The sequence below is a fragment of the Xiphophorus hellerii genome, chromosome 8, assembly GCF_003331165.1.
Source record: "Xiphophorus hellerii strain 12219 chromosome 8, Xiphophorus_hellerii-4.1, whole genome shotgun sequence".
In the NCBI taxonomy this organism is placed as follows: domain Eukaryota; kingdom Metazoa; phylum Chordata; class Actinopteri; order Cyprinodontiformes; family Poeciliidae; genus Xiphophorus; species Xiphophorus hellerii.
This window is the reverse complement of record NC_045679.1, coordinates 14550323-14572438: the sequence shown is the minus strand read 5'-3', so window position 1 is coordinate 14572438 and position 22116 is coordinate 14550323. Positions and strand designations below refer to the sequence as shown.

At 40.7% G+C, this 22116-nt stretch overlaps 1 protein-coding gene across 4 annotated transcripts in view; it reads left to right on the top strand.

Annotated features, from left to right (window-relative positions):
- LOC116725057 (AP2-associated protein kinase 1-like) overlaps positions 1 to 21892 on the top strand; it is a 32458-nt gene extending 10566 nt beyond the window's left edge. The window contains exons 9-20 of one of the 4 annotated variants that reach the window (XM_032570942.1): positions 20 to 102; positions 268 to 428; positions 824 to 945; positions 1112 to 1459; positions 1580 to 1722; positions 2435 to 2640; positions 2829 to 2918; positions 3786 to 3875; positions 4787 to 4891; positions 5406 to 5558; positions 9779 to 9865; positions 18653 to 21892. In XM_032570942.1, coding sequence (XP_032426833.1) covers positions 20 to 102; positions 268 to 428; positions 824 to 945; positions 1112 to 1459; positions 1580 to 1722; positions 2435 to 2640; positions 2829 to 2918; positions 3786 to 3875; positions 4787 to 4891; positions 5406 to 5558; positions 9779 to 9865; positions 18653 to 19296 — 2232 coding nt within the window. In that variant the 3' untranslated portion in view covers positions 19297 to 21892. Of the gene's footprint in view, positions 1 to 19; positions 103 to 267; positions 429 to 823; positions 946 to 1111; positions 1460 to 1579; positions 1723 to 2434; positions 2641 to 2828; positions 2919 to 3785; positions 3876 to 4786; positions 4892 to 5405; positions 5559 to 9757; positions 9866 to 10147; positions 11937 to 18652 lie in introns of those variants that run through there. The other 3 variants (XM_032570941.1, XM_032570946.1, XM_032570943.1) reach the window with 3 other exon arrangements.
- The last annotated feature ends 224 nt before the right edge of the window (positions 21893 to 22116 follow it).

The window sequence follows — 22116 nt, the reverse complement described above, 5'->3', positions numbered from 1 at the left end:
TTTTTTCTTCACAAACTAGAATTCTCCGATTCCTTCCACACTTCCTGAGCCAATCAAAGCGAGTGAGGCTGCTGCAGCAAAGAAGAGCCAGACTAAGCCCAGGCAAGCATGACCTCATTACTCTGTAATACCCTTAAAGCTGTAGTGACACCACATTTTGTGGAACTAATTACTTACAGTCAGTATCCCAATACTCATTAAATAATTATCTTAACAGTGTTTTTCCATGATTAACAAGAAGGGAATTATGGTTCCTTTTGTCGTCAGACTCACGGATCCAATTCCCACCACTGAAACCTCCATCACCCCTCGTCAGAGGCCCAAAGCCGTGCACACCCAGCCCGCTGCTGGCATCCTACCCATCCAGCCTGCTGCCCTCACTCCTCGCAAGCGAGCTAATCTCTCTGGTGCCGCAGCTCAGTCTGTGGGTACGTATTTCACTCCGCCATTACTCTGTTTCTGTCACCAGAAAAACAAAACTTTCTGATAAAAATGACATAAGTGCATGAATTCTACAGCATGTGTTTGGACATGCCGAGTGCAGCAGGTCTTAATAGGAACAGATGAAATACCCATGATGATGGATTGGAAAATTAAAGTTGTCTAACTAAGTGGCTGCTTATTTTTTATTCTGTATCACTGCTTCAGGTGATATCAGGTTTGAGTTATGAGCTTTTAGTTGATATTATTCAGCCTCAAACATTTTAATAAGATTCATGTTACTGTGAATTCAATTAAGTTTTGTAAGAAACTGTGATTGTTTATATGTAGAATTGAATCTGATTGATGCTGCTGAGTGATGTGCTGTGTTGTCACCCTGCAGGGGTCAGTTTAGACCTCTCCCAGCCAGCTGCAGCTCTCCAGTCGCAGAAGGCACAGACGTCAGCTCAGCCGTTCATTCAAACACAAACCAACGCAAATCAGGCTGCTGCTCCACAGAAGCAGGTACAGACAATGATTCAGGAAAACTTTCTTCTATTTTTTTCCTGTGAAATGATGAATAATCTTCAGTATTCCATCTAAAAATGTAGATAAAATCATGGTTATTTAGTATAAAGGCCTGGTTCTTCTTCAGTGGTATCATATCGTGTTACATATATTTGTGCATTAGACTGTGCATCCGGCTGCAGCTGCTGGAGCAGAGACGGCAGCCTCTGCAGCATCACAAGTGGCGAAAGCTGACGCTGCACCACAAGCACAGCCAACATCCCAGCAACAGGCCACGCCTTCTTCTTCTGTGGTTAGCGCCGCTCCTCCACAGGCACCGCAGACTCCATCTAGCCCTGCCGCACCTCAGCGTCCAGCGCGTCGCAAACAACCGGGTCAGACTCAGCCGCCGGAGGCTCAACCCTCTCCGAGCAAGGCGTCTCCGGGACAACCAGAAGCAGCTGCGCAGCAGGAGACACCAGCTCCAAGTCAGCCTACTTCCACTGAGACCAGCCAAAAATCAGCTCAGATCGTAAGAGGCCAAGCAACCTCTGACCTTCACCTCTTCTGTCCTTTTTCTAAAGTCCATTCAAATATGCAATAAAAATAATTCTGATCATTACACATTTATTTCTCTTTCTCTATTGAGCAGACTCCACCTGAGACTCCAAAGACATCTGAGGACCGAGGTCATCAACGTGTGCCGAGCGATGCAGCATCAAACGGTGCTGCAGCTCCTGTCAATGACTCCACACAGCTGCAGCAGGGGGATAATGGAAACATTGCTCTCAGCCAGTGAGTGCAACTTTTAAGAATTTAGAAATATTTTAAGAGTTTAAGATCTTAAATTCATTTTAAGATCATTCTGTGGATGATCTTAAAATGCCACTGCTCGAAATAATTCCAGATTGATTCCAAAAGGGTCCAGACATGTTTTGCTAGTTGAATTTTTAGCACCAAAAACTGGTAACTAAAAACAAAAGTTGTCATATTTTAAATACAAATGACATTCAGCCAGAACAAATGTTAATTACATTTGACTATGTTTCTTTATTTCAATTAAAACATTGCAAGTCTCGCTGCTGGGTTTTTTGAAAGGTAACGACTCAAACCATCTTCCTAGTCAGTCACAAACTCACAAATTCAGTCAAATTTATTTCAAGTTATTTTTGATATAAACAGCATTTTCATAAAACCTCAAATCTGCTGTTTAAGAAATATTTGACCAAACACAAATTGTCTCATCTTTGTGGTAAGTATACAAAGGCAACATAGTTTAAAAATATTTTCCATGAAACCCTAAAGTATTCTTTTTATTTACGTTTCAAAATAAGTTAAAAGGACAAAGGAATCTAGAAATTGAAGCATTTTTTATAGACACATTAGCCTTACCTGAATTAGTGTACACTTGTAAAACCTTAGGAATTGACAGAAATAGCTTTGCATTTAACCACTGCTGAAGCAGATTTGCATTTGTTTTTAAAAACAAATCTTTTATTTCTTTTAGATCACTTGTATCTCCACCAAACACCGCCGACTCTGTTCAGCCGAGCCTTTGCGATGCTGCTCAGGACCAGAACAATGCTGCAGCCACTGTCCCTTCCTCTGGTTCCTCCAACACTCCCACACAGCCAGCATGGAACCCGTTTGACGACGACAACTTTTCCAACTTCGCAGCTGACGAATTCAAAGCTGATGACAAAAAGTCCTCAGGTAGAATGTGATTTGTTTTTTAGCAAACATTTTTAAGATTTAATTACACCTTAAGTTATGGACAAGATGCATTGTGCTGCAGAGGTGGAAAGACAGCAAATATATCATTTAATAAAGGTTAGAATTAGTCTGAGTTTTTTGTCTTTTGTTGATGTAAACAATGATTGATAACTATTTTTTAAAAACAGACATGGTGTCAGATTCTGAGGTAACACCTTCTGAAGAGCTGATTCCAGGTCTGCAGGCCTCATCTGTGGAAAACACTTCTCAAGAAACTGGTATTGACAAAATCAAAGTTTTTCTACCTGCTTATAATTCTGACTGTGCATATGTGAGATGCTTTAGTCATCATAACTGTCTTTGTTTTGCTGTAAAGTTGCTCTTTAGAGACAAGAACTTAAAGTTTTTGACTGAAAGTCATACAAAATGGAGAGTCTAGAAAAAAAATTATGAACCTGCACATGTTTCCCTTAACTATAAACAGAACTCTATACTAATCACTCTGCGAAAGTTTGCACCTCAAAAATAAGTTGTCGCAATGTTTAAATGTGTTAAAATTTAAGTCAAATTTATTTGCCGGTGTTGTGTGTGAATTTTGTTTATTGAAACTTCTAATTTTACACAAATCTTTATGTCAAAAGGCTCAAAAAATGTATTTTATAAAAACAATTCTGCTTTTCTAAGCAAGCTAAGACATGATCAAGTTTATTTGTTCAACAACAAGAAAACTCAACAAACAAAAAATAATTAAGTGGCAAAATAGAAAAGTTATGAAAGGTTGCAATCCAGACTAATACTAATGACGTACTAGTTGTTATTAAACAAAGGAAACTTTAAACAAATAAGAAGTTTATATTTACACAAAAGGACACATCTAAGTAAAAGATGAGTTACATAAAATCTGTTAACTAGTATGATTTTTTTTAAGCATGGCTGCCATTCTGATCACAAGGATATTGCATCTTACACACATATGGATACCATGATGACAAAATGAGTGATTTAGACTCTCTATCATTTAAGGAGTACTGCACTATGAGACACAACACTTTATTGGTCTCAGTTTGCAGAATCATCTGAATATTTAATTGGACATTACCTTTAATTACATGCCATATCTGAACCTCTCTGTCTTTGTCTCCTAGCTGAAAGGCCATCTGCTCTTCTGGACTCAGGAGCCTCTCTTTTGGTTGTCCCAGATCCTTTCCATACTCTTGAACTGTCGGATGCTCCAGGTAAATGCCCATGTTTTTCTAATGAAATATGAGAAAATAAAAATGTTTTTTATATCTTTATATAAGTATGTGAGAACTGACTGCAACAACTGAGACATTAGCACAATAATGATGAAGAGCTTCTAGATCTGAATAAAAATGAAACAAATATTGTACCGTATTTTTAGGACTACTTTTACTTTTTTCTCACACTTTGAACCATGCGGCTTATAGCCCTGTGCGGCTTTTCTGTGGATTTCTCTTCAACCACCAGGGGGCTCGTTAGCAGGAAGTGAATCATTGGAAGTCAAAATTGGAAATCAAAGAAGAAAGTGCTAATTTTCATTTAGAACAAGCACATGCTAGCAGCAGGCATGACGGAGAAATGTTTTCAAACTCATATCCCCTCATCATGGAAACCACACGAAGAAGTTCATACGATGCAGCTTTTAAGTTGATCAAAGTCGTCAACTTTTAAGTAAGACCAGATCGATAGCCGTTGCACGCAAACTCGGCGTGAACGAATCCATGGTTCGGTGTTGGAGACGGAGGGCTCCGTCCTTAATAGCAGATTTATTAAGACACAGCCCTCTGCTGCGTCCTTGTGGAGAGCTGCAGAGATACCAGTGGCTTATAGCCCCGTTCGGCTTATATATGTACATTTCCAGTTTTAAAAAAAACTTTGTAGGTGCGGCTTATAGTGAGGTGTGCTCCATAGTCCAGAAAATACGGCATTTGTTGACTTTATTCCCTGTCCCATTGTCTAAATGATCCATTCATCCACCCATCCATTTGAACTCTGCCAATTTGATTCAATCTTAAGCACATTTTACATCTCTTTCTGTACAGTCTGAATGAATTTGACATTGACTTACAAAGAACACAAAGTTCGTACATAAGCTTTTCACTTTTTTTTCTTTTCTGGCCTTCAGAGAAGCTGATCGAAGGTCTCAAATCTCCTGACACGTCTTCACTCATGCTTCCTGATCTGCTGTCATTGTCTGATCCTTTTGGAGGGTCTGTGGAGTCTGTGAAAGGTACAAGTCTTTTTACCTGTTAAACATTTTTCAACCCAAAAAAGACTGAAACAAAAAATAATTCAGGGCTGACTGCATTAAAAACAGAACAGGGTTAACCTGCAGCTCGATTCAACGCAAACAGAAACAGTAATGTTATCAAGCGCATACTTTCTTATCGCTATGTAAAGAAAGAGTGAAAGAATCAATAGTTTTATATTAACAGTGGGTGAAATGACATGCATGTGAAAGAACTGGCTCCAAATGAATCAACAGAATTTATAAACTGGCTTCTTTATTTATCCTTCTCCAAGTTTGTCTCTCTGCTGCCCCTGGTGGCCACATAGTTCCACATTATCACTTGTGATTCAATAAACGTTTAGACATACAGCATAAAAACTGGACTTTTAACAGCTTATATCTTTTACGAGCATTTAAAATTATGAAACATATCAAAGTGAGAATTTAGATATTTTATTAACTAGATCCCATTCTTGTGGCCATCTTTGGTTTGGTTTCTCGCCACCCATCCCAGACCCTCTCACTGCAGACGACTCTCTCCTCGGGTCTCTCATCTCCGGACCACCCGCAGCACCGGGCAGCGCCACCTCCTCCGCCCCCACCTCCACCACCTCTGCTCTGGATGATTTCAGCCTGCTGTCTGGAGACTCAGTACAGCCGAAAGGGGGTAAGAAGCTCCTAACTGTAAACATACTCTGCTTGGTGATGATTTAAAGTCACTCAGTGAAGCATGAATATCTTTGTTTCTATCCTGAAAATAAAGAACTATTGGTTCTGATTTTTTAAGGAGTAAACTATGAAGAAAGTAAACAGCAACCTGGTATTGAATAATTTACAATCTGTAGGTTCTCAGAGGTAGAAAAGCATTAACATCAGTGGATTAGATGTTAATGCTAATCCACTGATGAGGGGAACGAGAGGGTAGCCTCCCTCCGCCTACGGGTGGGGGGACGGGTCCTGACTGTAGTTTGTGCTTACGGGCCGAACGACAGTTCAGATTACCCACCCTTTTTGGAGTCCTTAGAGGGGGTACTGGAGAGTGCTCCTCTTGGGGACTCCCTTGTTCTACTGGGGGACTTCAACGCTCACGTGGGCAATGACAGTGAGACCTGGAGGGGCGTGGTTGGGAGGAACGGCCCCCCCGATCTGAACTCGAATGGTGTTCTGTTGTTGGACTTCTGTGCTCGTCATGGATTGTCCATATCGAACACCATGTTCAGGCATAAGGGTGTTCATATGTGCACTTGGCACCAGGACACCCTAGGCCGCAGTTCGATGATCGACTTTGTCGTCGTTTCATCGGATCTGCGGCCGTATGTCTTGGACACTCCAGTGAAGAGAGGTGCGGAGCTGTCCACTGACCACTACCTGGTGGTGAGTTGGCTCCGGTGGTGGGGGAGGAAGCCGGTCAGACCTGGCAGGCCCAAACGTGTTGTGAGGGTCTGCTGGGAACGTCTGGCGGAATCCCCTGTGAGACGGAGCTTTAACTCCCATCTCCAGCAAAACTTTGAACACGTCCCGGGGGAGGTGGGGGACATGGAGTCTGAGTGGACTGTGTTCCGTGCCTCCATTGTCGAGGCGGCCGGTCGGAGCTGTGGCCGCAAGGTTGTCGGTGCCTGTCGCGGCGGCAACCCTCGTACCCGTTGGTGGACACCTTCGGTGAGGGATGCCGTCAGGCTGAAGAAAGAGTCCTACCGGGCCTTTTTGGCCTGTGGGACTCCGGAAGCAGCTGATGGGTACCGGCAGGTGAAGCGGCATGCGGCTCGGGTGGTTGCTGAGGCAAAAACTCGGGCATGGGAGGAGTTTGGAGAGGCCATGGAGAAAGACTTCCGTACGGCTTCGAAGCGATTCTGGTCCACCATCCGGCGTCTCAGGGGGGGGAAGCAGTGCGGCACCAACACTGTTTATAGTGGGGATGGTGTGCTGCTGACCTCTACTCGGGACGTTGTGGGCCGGTGGGCAGAGTACTTCGAAGACCTCCTCAATCCCACCAACATGCCTTCTATTGAAGAAGCTGAGCCGGGGGACTCTGGGTTGGGCTCTCCAATCTCTGGGGATGAGGTCGCCGAGGTGGTTGAGAAGCTCCTCGGTGGCAAGGCTCCGGGGGTGGATGAGATCCGCCCGGAGTTCCTTAAGGCTCTGGATGTTGTAGGGTTGTGTTGGCTGACGCGACTCTGCAATATCGCATTGACATCGGGGGCAGTTCCCCTGGACTGGCAGACCGGGGTGGTGGTCCCCCTGTTCAAAAAGGGGGACCGGAGGGTGTGCTCCAATTATAGAGGGGTCACACTCTTAAGCCTCCCTGGCAAGGTCTATTCAGGGGTCCTGGAGAGGAGGGTCCGTCGGATAGTCGAACCTCGGATCCAGGAAGAGCAGTGTGGTTTTCGTCCTGGTCGTGGAACACTGGACCAGCTCTACACCCTCGGCAGGGTCCTGGAGGGTGCATGGGAGTTCGCCCAACCAGTCTACATGTGTTTTGTGGACTTGGAGAAGGCGTTCGACCGTGTCCCTCGGGGAGCCCTGTGGGGGGTTCTCCGGGAGTATGGGGTACCGGGCCCTTTGATACGGGCTGTCAGGTCCCTGTATGACCGGTGTCAGAGTCTGGTCCGCATTGCCGGCAGTAAGTCGGGCTCGTTTCTGGTGAGAGTTGGACTCCGCCAGGGCTGCCCTTTGTCACCGATTCTGTTCATTACTTTCATGGACAGAATTTCTAGGCGCAGCCAAGGTGTTGAGGGGATCCGATTTGGTGGCCTTAGGATCTCGTCTCTGCTTTTTGCAGACGATGTGGTCCTACTGGCCTCATCAGGTCATGATCTGCAGCTCTCGCTGGAGCGGTTCGCAGCCGAGTGTGAAGCGGCCGGGATGGGGATCAGTGCCTCCAAATCCGAGGCCATGGTCTTGAGCCGGAAAAGGGTAGAGTGCCTTCTCCGGGTCAAGGGGGGTGTCCTGCCCCAGGTGGAGGAGTTCAAGTATCTCGGGATCTTGTTCACGAATGAGGGAAGAAGGGAGCGGGAGATCGACAGGCGGATTGGCGCAGCGTCTGCTGTCAAGCGGGCGCTGTACCGGTCCGTCGTGGTGAAGAGAGAGCTGAGCCAAAAAGCGAAGCTCTCGATTTACCGGTCGATCTACGTTCCCACCCTCATCTATGGTCATGAGCTTTGGGTCATGACCGAAAGAACGAGATCGCGGATACAAGCGGCCGAAATGGGTTTTCTCCGTAGGGTGGCTGGGCTCTCCCTTAGAGATAGGGTGAGAAGCTCAGTCATCCGGGAGGGACTCAGAGTAGAGCCGCTGCTCCTTCACATCGAGAGGAGCCAGTTGAGGTGGCTCGGGCATCTGGTCAGGATGCCTCCTGGACGCCTCCCTGGTGAGGTGTTCCGGGCCCGTCCCACCGGGAGGAGGCCCCGGGGAAGACCCAGGACACGCTGGAGGGACTATGTCTCTCGGCTGGCCTGGGAACGCCTCGGGATTCCCCCGGAAGAGCTAGAAGAAGTGGCCGGGGAGAGGGAAGTCTGGGCCTCCCTTCTGAAGCTGCTACCCCCGCGACCCGACCTCGGATAAGCGGAAGAAGATGGATGGATGGATGGATTAGATGTTAATTGATGAGATGCTGCTTCTCTAGCCAAGTATTTTGATTCCTAAGTGGGTTTAAAATGTCAGATATAGAAGCCTCCTTGTTGTGGACACAGGCTTGTTGTGTCCTACCATCACAAACATGTTGAGCTTGCTAAGCTGTCCTGTAACTCTAACTGGAACAATTAGTTTTTTTCAGATAAGTCTAAGCCCCTTTAAGATCATAGTTCCACAACCATAAACACACCAGCACACACTCCCCATTAAGGATCATTTTGTCCTTTCCCATCATACGAGTTGGTTTGCTGAAATGACAGCAGAGTGCGCGTTCAGAGCATGCAGATAAGTTGTTCATTTCTCCTCTCACTGACGGAATCATTAATTTGACATCAGCAATCTTTAGACTTGATAAATTGTGCTTGAGGAGCCATTTTGTCCTCCATCATGACACGAATTGACATCTCAATTCATTATCTTCCCTTATAGATCCGAAGTGAGAAGGTTTGCTTCATGAGACCTTGAGTTTGAGTGTAATATCGACACTAACCTTTTAGAAATGTGTTGATTGAACTGTTACAATTCCACTCTTGGGATTTTGGATCATATAGAAAATTTCAGCAAACGGTAACATTTTTGCTCTATTTTGTCCTCCAGAACAAAATCATTTTTTAATTCAGGCCAACAGCTTTACTAAACATCCTTCATTTTTTAATACCATTTATCATCGCACTTCCCTAAAGGTAAAACTTTTTTGATTCATTGTTTCATAGTCAGGGTATTTTTCTTCACATTAGATTAATGATCCTCCTTATAATGGATTTTCAATCAGTTTAATCAAGTTTAAAGTCTTTAATGTAGCAGAGTGTTCCTGAGCTGTCAGGAGTCATCTATAAAATTGCGCTGTCTCTCAAATTAAAAACTGCACAGCTGGGGTTTAGTTATCAGTTCTTGGATGCAGAGCAAAAGTATTTAAATGGTGTTGACTCTGCCAACTCTGAATCGCAACCTGACTGTGCAGCAGCTGACTCCAGTTGCAAATCACCAATTCCCTCTCATAATGTGCCATCAGATGTAATTTTTACGTTTACAGAGCAGCAGATCTATTTGTCTCGAAAAGCCTGGATTCAGAGCATCATTTTAGAGAAAGAAGGGAAATCTTTTTGTAATTGCTGTGCATATTTTTTTGTGGATGAGGCATCATTATACTGCTGGAGGAATAAAACATCGTCCCAGTGGCCCTCTACATTATATTGTTTTTCTTCAAATGTTCTGAGCTTTATTTATTGTCTTCAGACTCGTCTCTCTTGATCTCAGACTTCGAGGCCCAGCCGGCCAGTGCGGAGGTTGCTACAGAGGACGACTTTGATCCTATTCCCGTCACAGGCCGAAAGAATTCCCAAGGTACGCCTTTAAAGTTTTTTATTCGTAGAAAGCCTTATGTGGCTGAAGTCATCTTTGAAATAAAACATTAAAATCTAATAGGTCAAATAAAAACATAGGGATGCAATTTTTGGAAAAGCTGTAGCTGTAATTGGGTAAAATTTTTCTTCTTCCTTCTTCTCCCTCCTTCCTTTTTGACTGCTTTCCTTGCCTGTTGTGACTCCCACTCCCGTGCTTCCTCTCCAACCCCACCTCTGTTTGCCCGTACTCGTCTCGTTCCCCTCCCCTTGTCTCTTCGGCCAGTTTCAGGAGGCCACTCGCGCAGTAACAGTGGTGGTTCTGAATCCAGCCTGCCCAGCTTGGCCCGCTCCCTGATGCTGGTGGACCAGCTCATCGACTTGTAGATGGCCCCCCCTTCCTCCTTCATAGAAGCTGTATCTCTGGATAATAGTCCGCCATAGCATAACAACAATCAGCCGTATAGACGTAGATAGCTCCCTGCACCCCCTCCCTGACTTCCTCCCTTCATTTTAGAAACATCCCTCACCTGTCAGCGTTTCTTCATTCCTACTTTTCTTTCATCGATAGCAGCGTCCACCATCTCTTCATCTCTCATCTTCACACTAACATTTCAGCTTTGTTCTAGTCGCCATGCATTATGTATGATCCACCGAGAACGAGCAGCCAATTCACCGTCCATTTTAAACACTAGTCACGGTAGTTGTTTTTTTTTTTTCTCAATCAGGATAAAAGCTATCAGTTTATTTGAAGAATACTGCATTTTGTCTAATAGCAAAGAAAAAAAAGATAATTGTCGTAATGTAAAATAGACATAGTTCTAAGTGGTTGTAGTTCTCGTGCACAAGTGAATTTGTCGTGGTTTGCCTTCCTAGATTTTCCTCCCTGAGTTTATTTGCACAGAAAAAAAAACATGGAAAATTTAAATGATGTTTCATTCAGATGAGGTTTATTTGAATTAACAAAGCCAAACATCTCTAAATCTGATGTCATGTAGCCTGATTTGCACACAGATGCGTAAATGTTAGACTTGTTTGAGTTGAGGGATGGAAGATCTGTACGACTTTGAAGCTGCTGTAGTTGAGCATGAAAAACAAAAACATGAGTCATTACACACTACGTTAAAAGTGCCATAGAGTAACCCGAGAAGCGATGAGAACAACAAAGCAAAGACAAAGCACGGCACACTCCATAATTATTGGCACCCTTAGTAATGATTTTGATTTAAAAAGTTCACAAATAAATAATTTTCTTCCTTCCTGCCCGTGAAGTGGAAAGTTTAGCTTGAGTACCTGGCTTGTTTGCCACACATCCAGATGTATTAAACTTTTCATTGTTGCTCTGACTGCAATTAGCATGTTCTGCTTACTGGGATCAAAGTAAACAAAAGTTTTAAAAAATCTATCAAGAATATCTTGGCCATACTGTTTGGAGTTTATTAAGACAGCAATTTTCTGATTTGAACATTAGAAGATCAAGATGCATTTTGTCTCATTTGATATAGCATGTTTTCTTGTCTTTCCCATTGTTAAAAGTAATAATATTTAGCCTCTTGCCACTGCATCATCATTTCACCTGAGTAAAATGAAAACATGCATTACCAATCAAAATCAATGAGGCACTCTGAGAATATTAAAGTATAAACTACAAATATGGGTTAAGATGGCATTTTTTTTGTCATTAAAAATACTTTACTCTCTTGGGATATTTCGCTCACTGAAAAACACAAATGTAAGGTTGGACTTTTTAAAATGTTTTCTGTTGGGATCATGCTACCACAGTAAAATATTTAGGGCTTAAATGATTCCTCGAGTGATTCGAGTACCTTGATGATTAAAATTCCTCGAGGAAAATGTATCTGCCTCGAAACTTCGTTAAGTTATATTTTATTATTTAGCGCACTGTGTTCCGGCCAGGTTATTACTTGCGTTGCACAGCGCTCTCACTTCCGCCTAAGTTGTTGACGAAAGCTAACAATTAGCAGCATAACGTCCAGTTTTCAGAGGATTTTATTGACTGATGATAATGTCTGGGTCTTTGTCATTTTTCGGACCAATAAACATCCTTGAAATGACTGGCGCCATGCCTGGAGTACGGTAGTCTTTTCTCCTTCCGGAGCTGCTGCCTAGTGGCCGATTCAGAGCGAACAGCGGGGAAGAGCGCTGCAGGTGTATTTATACAGGTAACCGGATAGACCGAACACTGCGGGCGGCTGCGCAATAGATGATTAATCTAAGTGTAGCTTTACGGACGAACCGGAAAATTTATTACATATTATCCCGGTCTCAACAAATGGGTGGCGGAGCGCATTGTGGCGCCACGTAGCTGGTAGATGAGTTTCTGTGTGTGACGAACGAAGGTGCCAAATCCCATCGCTAATATGAACACAAAATCTATAAATGTCTGGGCAAGGTGAGAGTTCATCTATTTCATTGACTGAAGATGAATGCATAAACGAAAAGCTGGAGTATTGACATTTTTATTAGCGTATTTGTGAGCCTGCCTCTTTATTATTACACTGAATATAATTTCAGATTTTTGTATAACTTTTCTTCAGGTTAACTTAGAAAGTGAGCTATTATTGTTACAAGTTAATTTTCTAAACTACAGAAAAATTATTTTTAGGGAAGCTCAAATGTAAAAAAATGGACTGATGTTGATATGTGACAGTAATAGTGCTGTTATGTTAGATTTACCAATGTTTTATTTGATCTTTTTTTATCCGATTACTCAATTAATCGTAAGAATAATTATTAGTTTCCTTTTGTGATTACTTGATTACTAAAATATTCGTTTACAACAGCCCTAAAATTATTAATTCATTTTCAGTCTTTTTTAAGCATCTTTACCAGGCATGCCAACATTTGTACACGGTGCTGTACATCCAGCCATTCAGTATGAATAATACTTGCTCTTGTCTATTCCACTTTGCTTTTTTTAAGATGAAGATTTTAAGTTGTTTTCCTGAAGGAAGGTCATGTTGGAACTAAATCAGAAGTCAGTGTGTTTATAGCAGCGTGCCATATCTATAGAAATGCATGAAATCTTGATAATAATGTGATAAACTAACAATAATAGGACCTAGCAGATAAAAAGTAGCAAATATAAATATACACAACACTCTCCAATCATTTCCTGGCACTGACAGAAATCTCATTAGACGAATATTTTTCACACACTCACTCTTTTGTTTTCGCACATTTAGTTCACATTGTCCAATCCCCCCTACATTCCTCACTTTTGTTTACTCCTTATTTATGTAAATAGATATCTGCAAACTCTTATCCAGAACGTATATATGAAGTCATCGTCATAAAGCTTTACACGTGGAAGACATATTGCTTTATGTGTGAATCTGATGTACATGTCATATATATGCAGATATATATATGACATTGTTTTCCTGTTAATACATGTTAATATGAATAGAGTGTTAGAGATTGAATGTAAGAAATAAATATTAGTCTATATTAAAAATCTATATATGATTCTTAACATCATAATTGTTCGATAATGTTAAAGAGTATCTGAAAATGTCATTCCTTTGTGCAGACATGTGATATTTTTATTTTTCTTCTTGGTTATAAATGCTCTGAAACTGTCAGTATGTTAAAATGTATAGATGCTAACCATGGTCTCCGTCCAGCCTGCAAGATTAGGCCTGAACCCGTGTCTTATCCCACTCTCGTGAAAAGAAAAGTGAATCTCTGTGTGGTCTGTTCTCATGGACAGGTGGACGATTATATTTTTTATTCAAAGCAGCCAGTGTATAGAGGGGGAGTTTACTTGTGTGAATTTTTGGTCCCATTTCATTAGATTTTTTTTGTGCTTTTTAAGGCTTTCTTGGCTCATTTTAGTGATCACAGGATTCATATCAAAAAGCATGGCAGTGTTGTTGAATGTTACAATCCCATGCGTTGGTATACAGTGTTCTGATAAGTGTGCGTGTGTGGACTCTGAAGTATTGGGTGTTTTTTTTCAAGTAGTCTTCTTGTGTTGTTTGCTGCAGAAATTGCATTTGGTCAGTTTGTCCTTAAATCTCCTCTGAAAGCACAGACCCTCTCTCTCCTCCTAAATTCTCTCAGGTGGTCAGAGCTGCATCTCCTGCAGCACGCTGACCTACTGCTCTCCCGTCCCCTGGAAGTATGTGTTTATTTTTACAGTTTACAGAAACAACACTCGTCTTGTATTTAATGTTTTCGGGGCTCTGTGGAGTGTGGCTGTCTGAAGGTCCAGCCCTGTGGCTGAAGTCTGATTATCACACAGCATTATAAACATTATTGAAGGTCAGAACTGTATAGATGTTTCTGTAGGACAAAATAAAGGGTCTCATGCTTCTGATATATGATTACAATGAAAATGGCTACTTTCACTTGTTTATTTTTATTTTATTTATTTTGAAAAACGGAATTTAAAAAAGCACAACTTTTATTTTTGGAGAAAGAGATTTAGAAATTTCCTTATTTTATGTAAATAAAGTGCCCAAGTTTAACAAGTTAATTGGCCATATTTCAACCATCCATGTGCAATATTATTTTAAATATAACTAGCATTTAAAGGGGAGCTATTATGCAATACTCACATGTTGCAAGTTTCTGTATTTTTATTTAAGTCTCAACTGCTTCTAAAAACCAAGAGCGCAAGAAAACCACCCAGCCTCTGTTTTTGGCAGTAAGCTAATGTTCTTTGGTGTCTGGAAAATGAGCCTCTTGGTTTTTAAGTCACATTCGACAAAGGCTGTGCTGTTACCCAGCGAAGCCCAGCGCGTCACATAGCAACCCAAGCGGAGCTCTAGCAAGTTTGGTGAGCTGGTTTTTCAGCTGTACGCGCCGTACAGCTGAAAAAGACAAGTGTTTTGTTGTCAACCAAATCACTTGCTGCGTTCTTGTTGGTTGTGCAGGAGGCTCTACTTCTGCTTTTCAAAGCTGTATGGTTGCATAATTGCGCATCTGTTTGTAGGCATTTTCACAAGAGTTAGAGGGCATGACCAGCAGCAGCTTATCTAAATTTAAAGTGACAGGAGGCCCTAAAACAGCTCGTTCTGAAAGGAGTTCAAAATAGGAAGAACCTGACATCAGACTAAAATCTCATAATTTAAGAATCATTTTGTACAAAAAAAATGTAACAAACATGTTTTGTATAACTCATAGGCCTATCCCAACCTGCGCAAGGAAGCATAATAGATCCCCTTTAAGTGACAAGCGTAGGAATATCAAGCCCAGAATGTAAAGTTTGTGCCAAAAGGATGGAGTGAGCTACTCAGATGTTAATAACATTTCCCCTCATAGTGCAGAAGGTTTGAGTGGAAAACAACCACAGGAAGCCATCTTGAAAGCCTTGCTATATTTTCTGGAGTTGCAGCATGTGCAGTTTTGAGGCTTAATATACCCAATGATCCCATTTCTGATCCTCCTGCTGAACATCAGTCATCTGCAGTTACTGTCTGAACCTATGCAAGTCCCCAAACTTTTTCCCTGTAAGCGTTAGTGTGCTGTTGTATTTACTAAAGCCAAGCAAGGCAGGTACCTGGTGAGAAACAGAAGCCCCAAATTTGTGTTTTTTTCTGTCATTTTCCCCAAAATGAAAACAGTCAGCTATGTGACATTATCAAGTGTTTTTGAGATGCCTCCTTGTCATTATGGCCCAACCCTGCGTCAGAGCTGTGATACTGTGTGCTCCTATTTTTGTGAGATAATTTAAGAATTATAAAGGGATGGCTAATAAAGTACAAATGTGAATGTTGACTTTTTGACTATTGATTCTTGCATTTCTCAAACACTGTTGGTCTGTATTCTCAGGGTGTTTCAGATTTCAGAGCTTGGCAGATTTATTCATACCCCTTGAACTTTTCCGCCATTTGTCACTTTACAACCACAAACCTCGACCTTATGTCATGGAGCAACATAAAGTAGACCTTACACACTACATAGTGTGGTTTCCATAAATTAATTTCAGATTGTGTTTATCGAAATGAGCAGAAACTAACATAGGTGCTCTCTTCAGATGAGGTCACAGCATTGCACGCATGAACCAGATCAAGTCACGTGAGTTTTCTCAAGAGCTTTACTACGGATTTACATGTTGGAGAAAAAGAATATCAACACCGCTGTTGGTATTCTTCACTCCTCCCTTGTGTCTGCCTTGCACCCAAGCACTTTGTCATTCATTGTCTCTTTCTGTTTTGCTATGAATGTGTTCACATTGTGCAGAATAAATGTCAGCACCTGTGTAATGTCAAACCTTCGTTGGTAAATGTGCGATCTGAGTCCGTTTAAGCTCAAATTAAGTTGACTTGACTTCCAGACTTGCTTGGTTTTGCTGACCAGCTTTCTTTTTTGAAATGATCATATTTTCTGCAGTTTTGAGATGGTTGTCCAAAAGCTGTTCATGTGTTCCCAGATGTCCGCCTTCACAATTCTTACAGCTGCAAATCACTCTTTGAGAATTTCCTGACTTTGACTGAGTGTTTCACTTTACATTCAGCTTTTCTATTGTGACATAAATGTAGAGCTGATGGGTGTCACCTGTTTAGGTTCAGAAGTGGTTTTGCTTCGTTGTTCTGTAAGGTAATCGATGGACATTAGCGCAGAACTTTGGCTAGTGTTAGCTCTGTCTCTGTCTCTCAAATTTATGCCTCTTCATGGTGGTGTTACTCTCAGGTTTGCATATCTCTTTAAAATTCCTTAGGATCCTCCCTGGATTCTGCTGGTGTAGTAATAGCACCCTCTGCTGACTCTACTGTAGGTGAATATGGAAATGTCTACTTCCTCTATGTTGCAGGATTGAAGAGAAGATTTTTCCCTGTGTGCAGCTGCAGTGAATAAATCATAATTCTGCTCAAACCTTGGCCGGTTTTCTTCCACTTTTGGAAAATGAGAGAATCAGGTTGTTGAAATTCAACATGTTGTGTGGATCTGCCTCTGTAGTTGTACTGGAACTGCTGGGTCAGGTGATTTGCTGGGAGTCTGCAGATGAATTTAACATGTTTATTGATAGAAGCAGGAAAATATGAAATCACAATGTCTGAATGTCTTTTAGAGTATGTTTTCAGCCGCTTTGAACATTTACAGCGCAACATTTTCCATTGGATTTTAGTCTGGACTTTGACTGAGCCACTCCAACACTTGAATATTCTTTGATCTAAACCATCCCATTGTAGTTCTGTGTTTTGGGTCGATGTCTTGCTGGAAGGTGAAGCTCTGCACACTGAGTACACATTTACATGTTGGATAGAAAGAAAGATTAAGATCTCATCTGACCAGAGCTCCTTCTTTCGATAAACGCTGTCCATGTCCGGTCCGTCTGCTTATCCGGACAGCCATGTCCTGGTTGTATTGACGTTGAGGCATATTAAATTGCTTTTAAATTGAACAGTGCTGCATAAAAAAGTCAAAGCTTGTGATAATGTTTTATAATACCAACCTGCTTTATTAAACCCATGCACATCTTTCTTTGTCCACACACACTGATGGGACCAATAAAATTAGCTTTTATTTGTCCCACTGTGTTTTATCTTGTATGAGAAAAAAGGCATGACACTTTTCAGATTTTTGTGTATGAAACATTTTAAAAACCATGTATACTTTTCCCCCCACTTCAGAGAAATATGCACTGCTTTGTGTTAATCTGTACAAATAAAAGGTTTATGGCTGTAGTGTTAACAAAATGAAATTGTTACAGGGGTATGAATATTTTGACAACCACTCTATCTAACTCAGATTTCCTTTGGAAGATGGAGAACTTTTGTGTGCATAACTGTGTAAAGTCGTGCTCTTCTTGTTAGAGTTCTTTGTTTATGGTACTTATAAAATATTTAGCTGCTTTTTATCATGTACAAAGGTATCTGCATTAAGTAGTCAAGATGAGAAAATATTCCACAGTTGTGTTTAAAATGAAAGAAATTATGTAGAATATAAATAAAATGAGAATGCAGAGATATGAATATGTCTAAAAGAGCTGTATTTGGAAATGGCACAAAGACTGAAGTTATGTATAGAAAAAAATATGAAAATGTGAAAATAAATGTTTCCATTTAAAGTTAAAGGAAGTCACCTTTGGAAACAATAGTGCATTGCAAAAAATAAAACAATAACTTTGAGTGATTATGTAGTTTTTACAACAACAGATTTGTAAAACTACACTACTACTAAAGTTGAAATTATAAAGTTTAAAGCAAACTATTTACTATATATATATATATATATATATATATATATATATATATATATATATATATATATATATATATATGTAATTAAAACTGCATCCTGATCTGGTATTAGGTGCCATTTTCTTTTAGGTTTCTTCATAAACTTGTTCTTGTACAGTGTTACATTTAAAGTTTGAAAATAATTGTATTATTTTATTTCTATGAGAGAATTTTTGTTGTTGGGCAAAGATGAAAAAAAGTTTAAACATGTCACATTACTAACAATCTGCTTGGATTGTCCTGTACATCTACACAGGTAAGATTCTGAATGTGCACTATTTGTGTCACAGTTAAGTTGTGTAAAGCAGCTTGGACCTCAGTTCAATATTGATAAGTTAATTTATCAATTAAATACTCAGTAAATTCATTTTCAGCTTTTCTTTGAAATGTATGTGAAAATATGTCTGTGATGAGTTGAATCCCTCAGATTTTTTAAAAACCACTACATTTATTTGTATCTGTTGTGATTTTCTTACAAGATTCTTTTTGTTTTTAGTTTAGGGATTCTTTAAGAAACATTAATTTGAGCAAAACTTTTAGAGAACAGAATCTCACTTTTCTCTCTGTTATTGCACACACAGACCTGCAGAGGGAGCTCTTCAAACTTCACTCTGCTCAGTCTGCGGCTCCTGGGCAGAAGATCCATCAGAGCTCCGCTGCATGTGTCCCCTACAAACACATGTTGCTGTCAGAAGAATGTGGCGCTCATCCCCGCCCTGCACGCATTCCCTGCTCCAACCGTCATTTCATACCTGTTAACCGAGAATCTCAGAGCCCTCCTCCAAGCAGCGCCATCATCTCTGATGTCTTCCAGCTGGCCCCATTTAAACCGCAAAGGAAAGAAAGCGTGACAGCATGCAGAGTCTCCGCCTTTTCCGCATCCCATAATTCTGCTGAAGCATCAGATGTTTTCCTGCAGGCACCGTTTGGGAAGCGGCAGGAAACCAACAAAGCTGCTCCTGCTAACACTCACACATTCATGTCTGGCACTCAGCAAGTGAGAAACAGCACAAAGTGTCACCCTGTCGCCCTCTTGCACACGGAGGCCCCTCTGCTCCAGCAGCCCGTGGCGGTGCACCGGGTCGTCTCCAGGATCGGTCAGCGGGCCGCCGTGGGCTCAGTGGCAGTGGGCCCTCTACATTCCTGGACCATCGTGGGAAAAGTTGTGGATGACCCGTTCACCGCGGCACCTTTTCAGCCCAGATGCTCCCCAGGGAAGCCTTAGTTTTACTAGTGTGTTTTTAAAAAATGCCAAGTCAGAAGAAGAAGAAGCCAAAATATAGTTCAGCTGCAGTAGGACTAAAACCCCACATGTAAGTTCGACGTTGTTTCAAGGTTAAGGCTCTACCTCAGTCATTTCATTTGCTTTCAGTCGCCATATCAAGTCTTCATGAACAGTTTCAACTTTAATTCAGTGGATTATTTATCTATTAAAGAATCACATAAAAGTAATTAAGAATGTTCCAGAGCAAAAGTTTGTATGCAGTTTTCTCTTATCCACACATGGTCAAAATTATACATTCAGCCTCAGATATGTACATATTTACTGATTTCTGCCATAATTCTGACTGCATTTTCAACCACTTGCCTTGTTAGTCAAGTTTTAGAAAGTTTGATGTCACTTTAAAGGGACTTTAAATCAAAAATACATTAATAATCCCCAAATAAAAACTGATATAATTGTCTTCAAAGAGTCATTGTAGCTGCTGATGGCTGTGGGAAGGAAGGATCTCCTGTAGCAGTCTGTTACAGATTGTCTGAAGAAACCTCTGACTGAAGACTTGTATAATATGGAGAAAACCTAGAAGCTTAATGTCAGTCTGCACCAGCCATCAAAATCCAATTGTGATGCGTGTTGGGCGTCTTTATCCTCTTGGAACAACCAGTTTTGTGTATATTTAAACCATCATATCTAAACTGTCATTTTTATATTTTTACATAAAAGCAAAGTTCAAAGTTAAATAACAACCCAGGAACCACTGAGGTACAAAGTAAAAGCTGCTTTTGAGCGCCAGTGACTCGAATTTAACATCAACATGGATTCAGTCTGTCAAGAAAATAAGAACCAGCTACTCTAAAATGTTGACATTTCAGCTTGACTTGCTGCACAACTGCAGCTGCCCTCAGGGGCAAGTCAAATGCTTTGTGGGTAAAAGCTGAGTTGTTGGACCAAAATGACATAAAATGTCAAGAAGAGACTTTCATAGCTTGTATGAACTGTAAAACAAGGCGGTGGCAGCATCATGGCCAGGGCCATTTCTTAATTAAACATCTATTCTTTGTGTAAAAGCCTAATGCATCACCGGTACCAACCCAGCGTATATGAACTCAAGACATTCCAGCAAAAAGTGGTCAGAAATCCAGACAAAACTATTCCAGAGATTTGTTGACATCCACAAAAACATGACTTCCCTGTAATTTGCTCACAGACATTTATACAAATAATAGTGGGCCTAATATCTGAGCCAATATCTCTAATTTTAATTTTTTTTTTAAAACCTGTAAGTTTGAAGCTTGTCCAGCCAAGTCTTGTTTTTGTAAATCAGTGTTGTTGTATCTTGTATTACTAGTCCAGTCCCCAAAAAGAAGGAGTTAACTTAATCATTATAAGGCTCGAGTAAAGATGACCTCCATTTTCATGGGGAGCGAATGTTGATATTTTCTATCACTTTTTTATCCAACTAAGAAGTTTTACTTGGATTTAGAGGAAAAGTGATTCAGCTTTTAGGGCGTCGTTCCAGAAACCATAATTTTCTTGGCAGCCCAAAGGATTTGCTTGTTGGCTCTTGCTTTAAGCCCATTAAATCTTTCCTGTTGTTTACATATAAACTGCAGATTGTGATTTTATTATCAGTATTAGGAGATTTTCCAAATGTTTGCAGTTTTCCTGTCGACATTCAGTATCAGAGCTGTAAGTTACCATGTAACTGCAAGCCAAATACACAATTCTTTTTCTAAAAGCAATTTTTAAATACATGTTTTCCAAAAATCCCTGCAGCAGAGACTTGGATGTAGTCAGTGTTTAATTATCCTAATCCCAGTTTACATGTTACACAGATAAACTGGCATAAAACACAGTTTAGTGTATGTTTTATAACTTTTCTGTCTAGTCTGTGAAATAAGTCTAATAAATTGTTTGTCAGCATATCACAGATTAGATTCTTTATGTGATAAAACATTAAATATAATGCTTCTGAATCGGTTTTATTTTGGTTCAGTGAAGGACTCTGTTTTTTGCTGAGGCTTAAGATTCCTGGATATTTACACTGTATTACCTGCTCAATTAATACGGGGCAAAAAACCAAGGAAAGTTACATGTTTTATCCGCCTAATATAGTCTTAAAAGCTCCATGCTCTGGATCTGTTGTTTTATTCTTATGTGTTTTTATGTCTCTGAGTTATATATTAAAACAATTAAAAGTGGGCGTACACTTTTAATATGAATCTCTGAATGTAAATCATCTTCATTTTGCCCACAGTCTTAACCTGTTCTTGTTCATTTTTGCCTTTTTTCGCTTCTCATCAGGCAATCCATGCAGGTGTCCCTGGAAACAGCTTTTTCAAATTTAATCCCAGTTTAGGATTAAGCACCAGTGTTATAAAAACACTCAACATTATAGAAATACTCTTATTTTGTCTTGAGAGGCCTCCATTTTTTTTAACGTAACATTTATGTATCTGCCTTGATGGACATGTAACTTTTTATTTCGAGGTGATGCTATTAGAACAGTTGTGGCAAAATTGTTCCACAGTGATGTAAAAATGTTTTTCTTGTAGGTTTTTTTTTTCTGCTTTACTGGAAAATAAAAAATCTAAAACAATTCCCGTGTTCTATTAAAACTTGTCCAGAGACTAAATGCGGAAATTACCACTTTTTGCTAACATGTGGTAGCAAAAAATCAACAAAATGTTGAACAATCGAATCTGGCCTAAACAATTCAAAGTAGGATTAGTCAGGGAAAATATCTTAGCACCAGGGTTCTGCTGTCAGACTTCTTACTTTCTGCAGAATCAGTTTCTTCTTTTTGATATATTTCATTGTCTA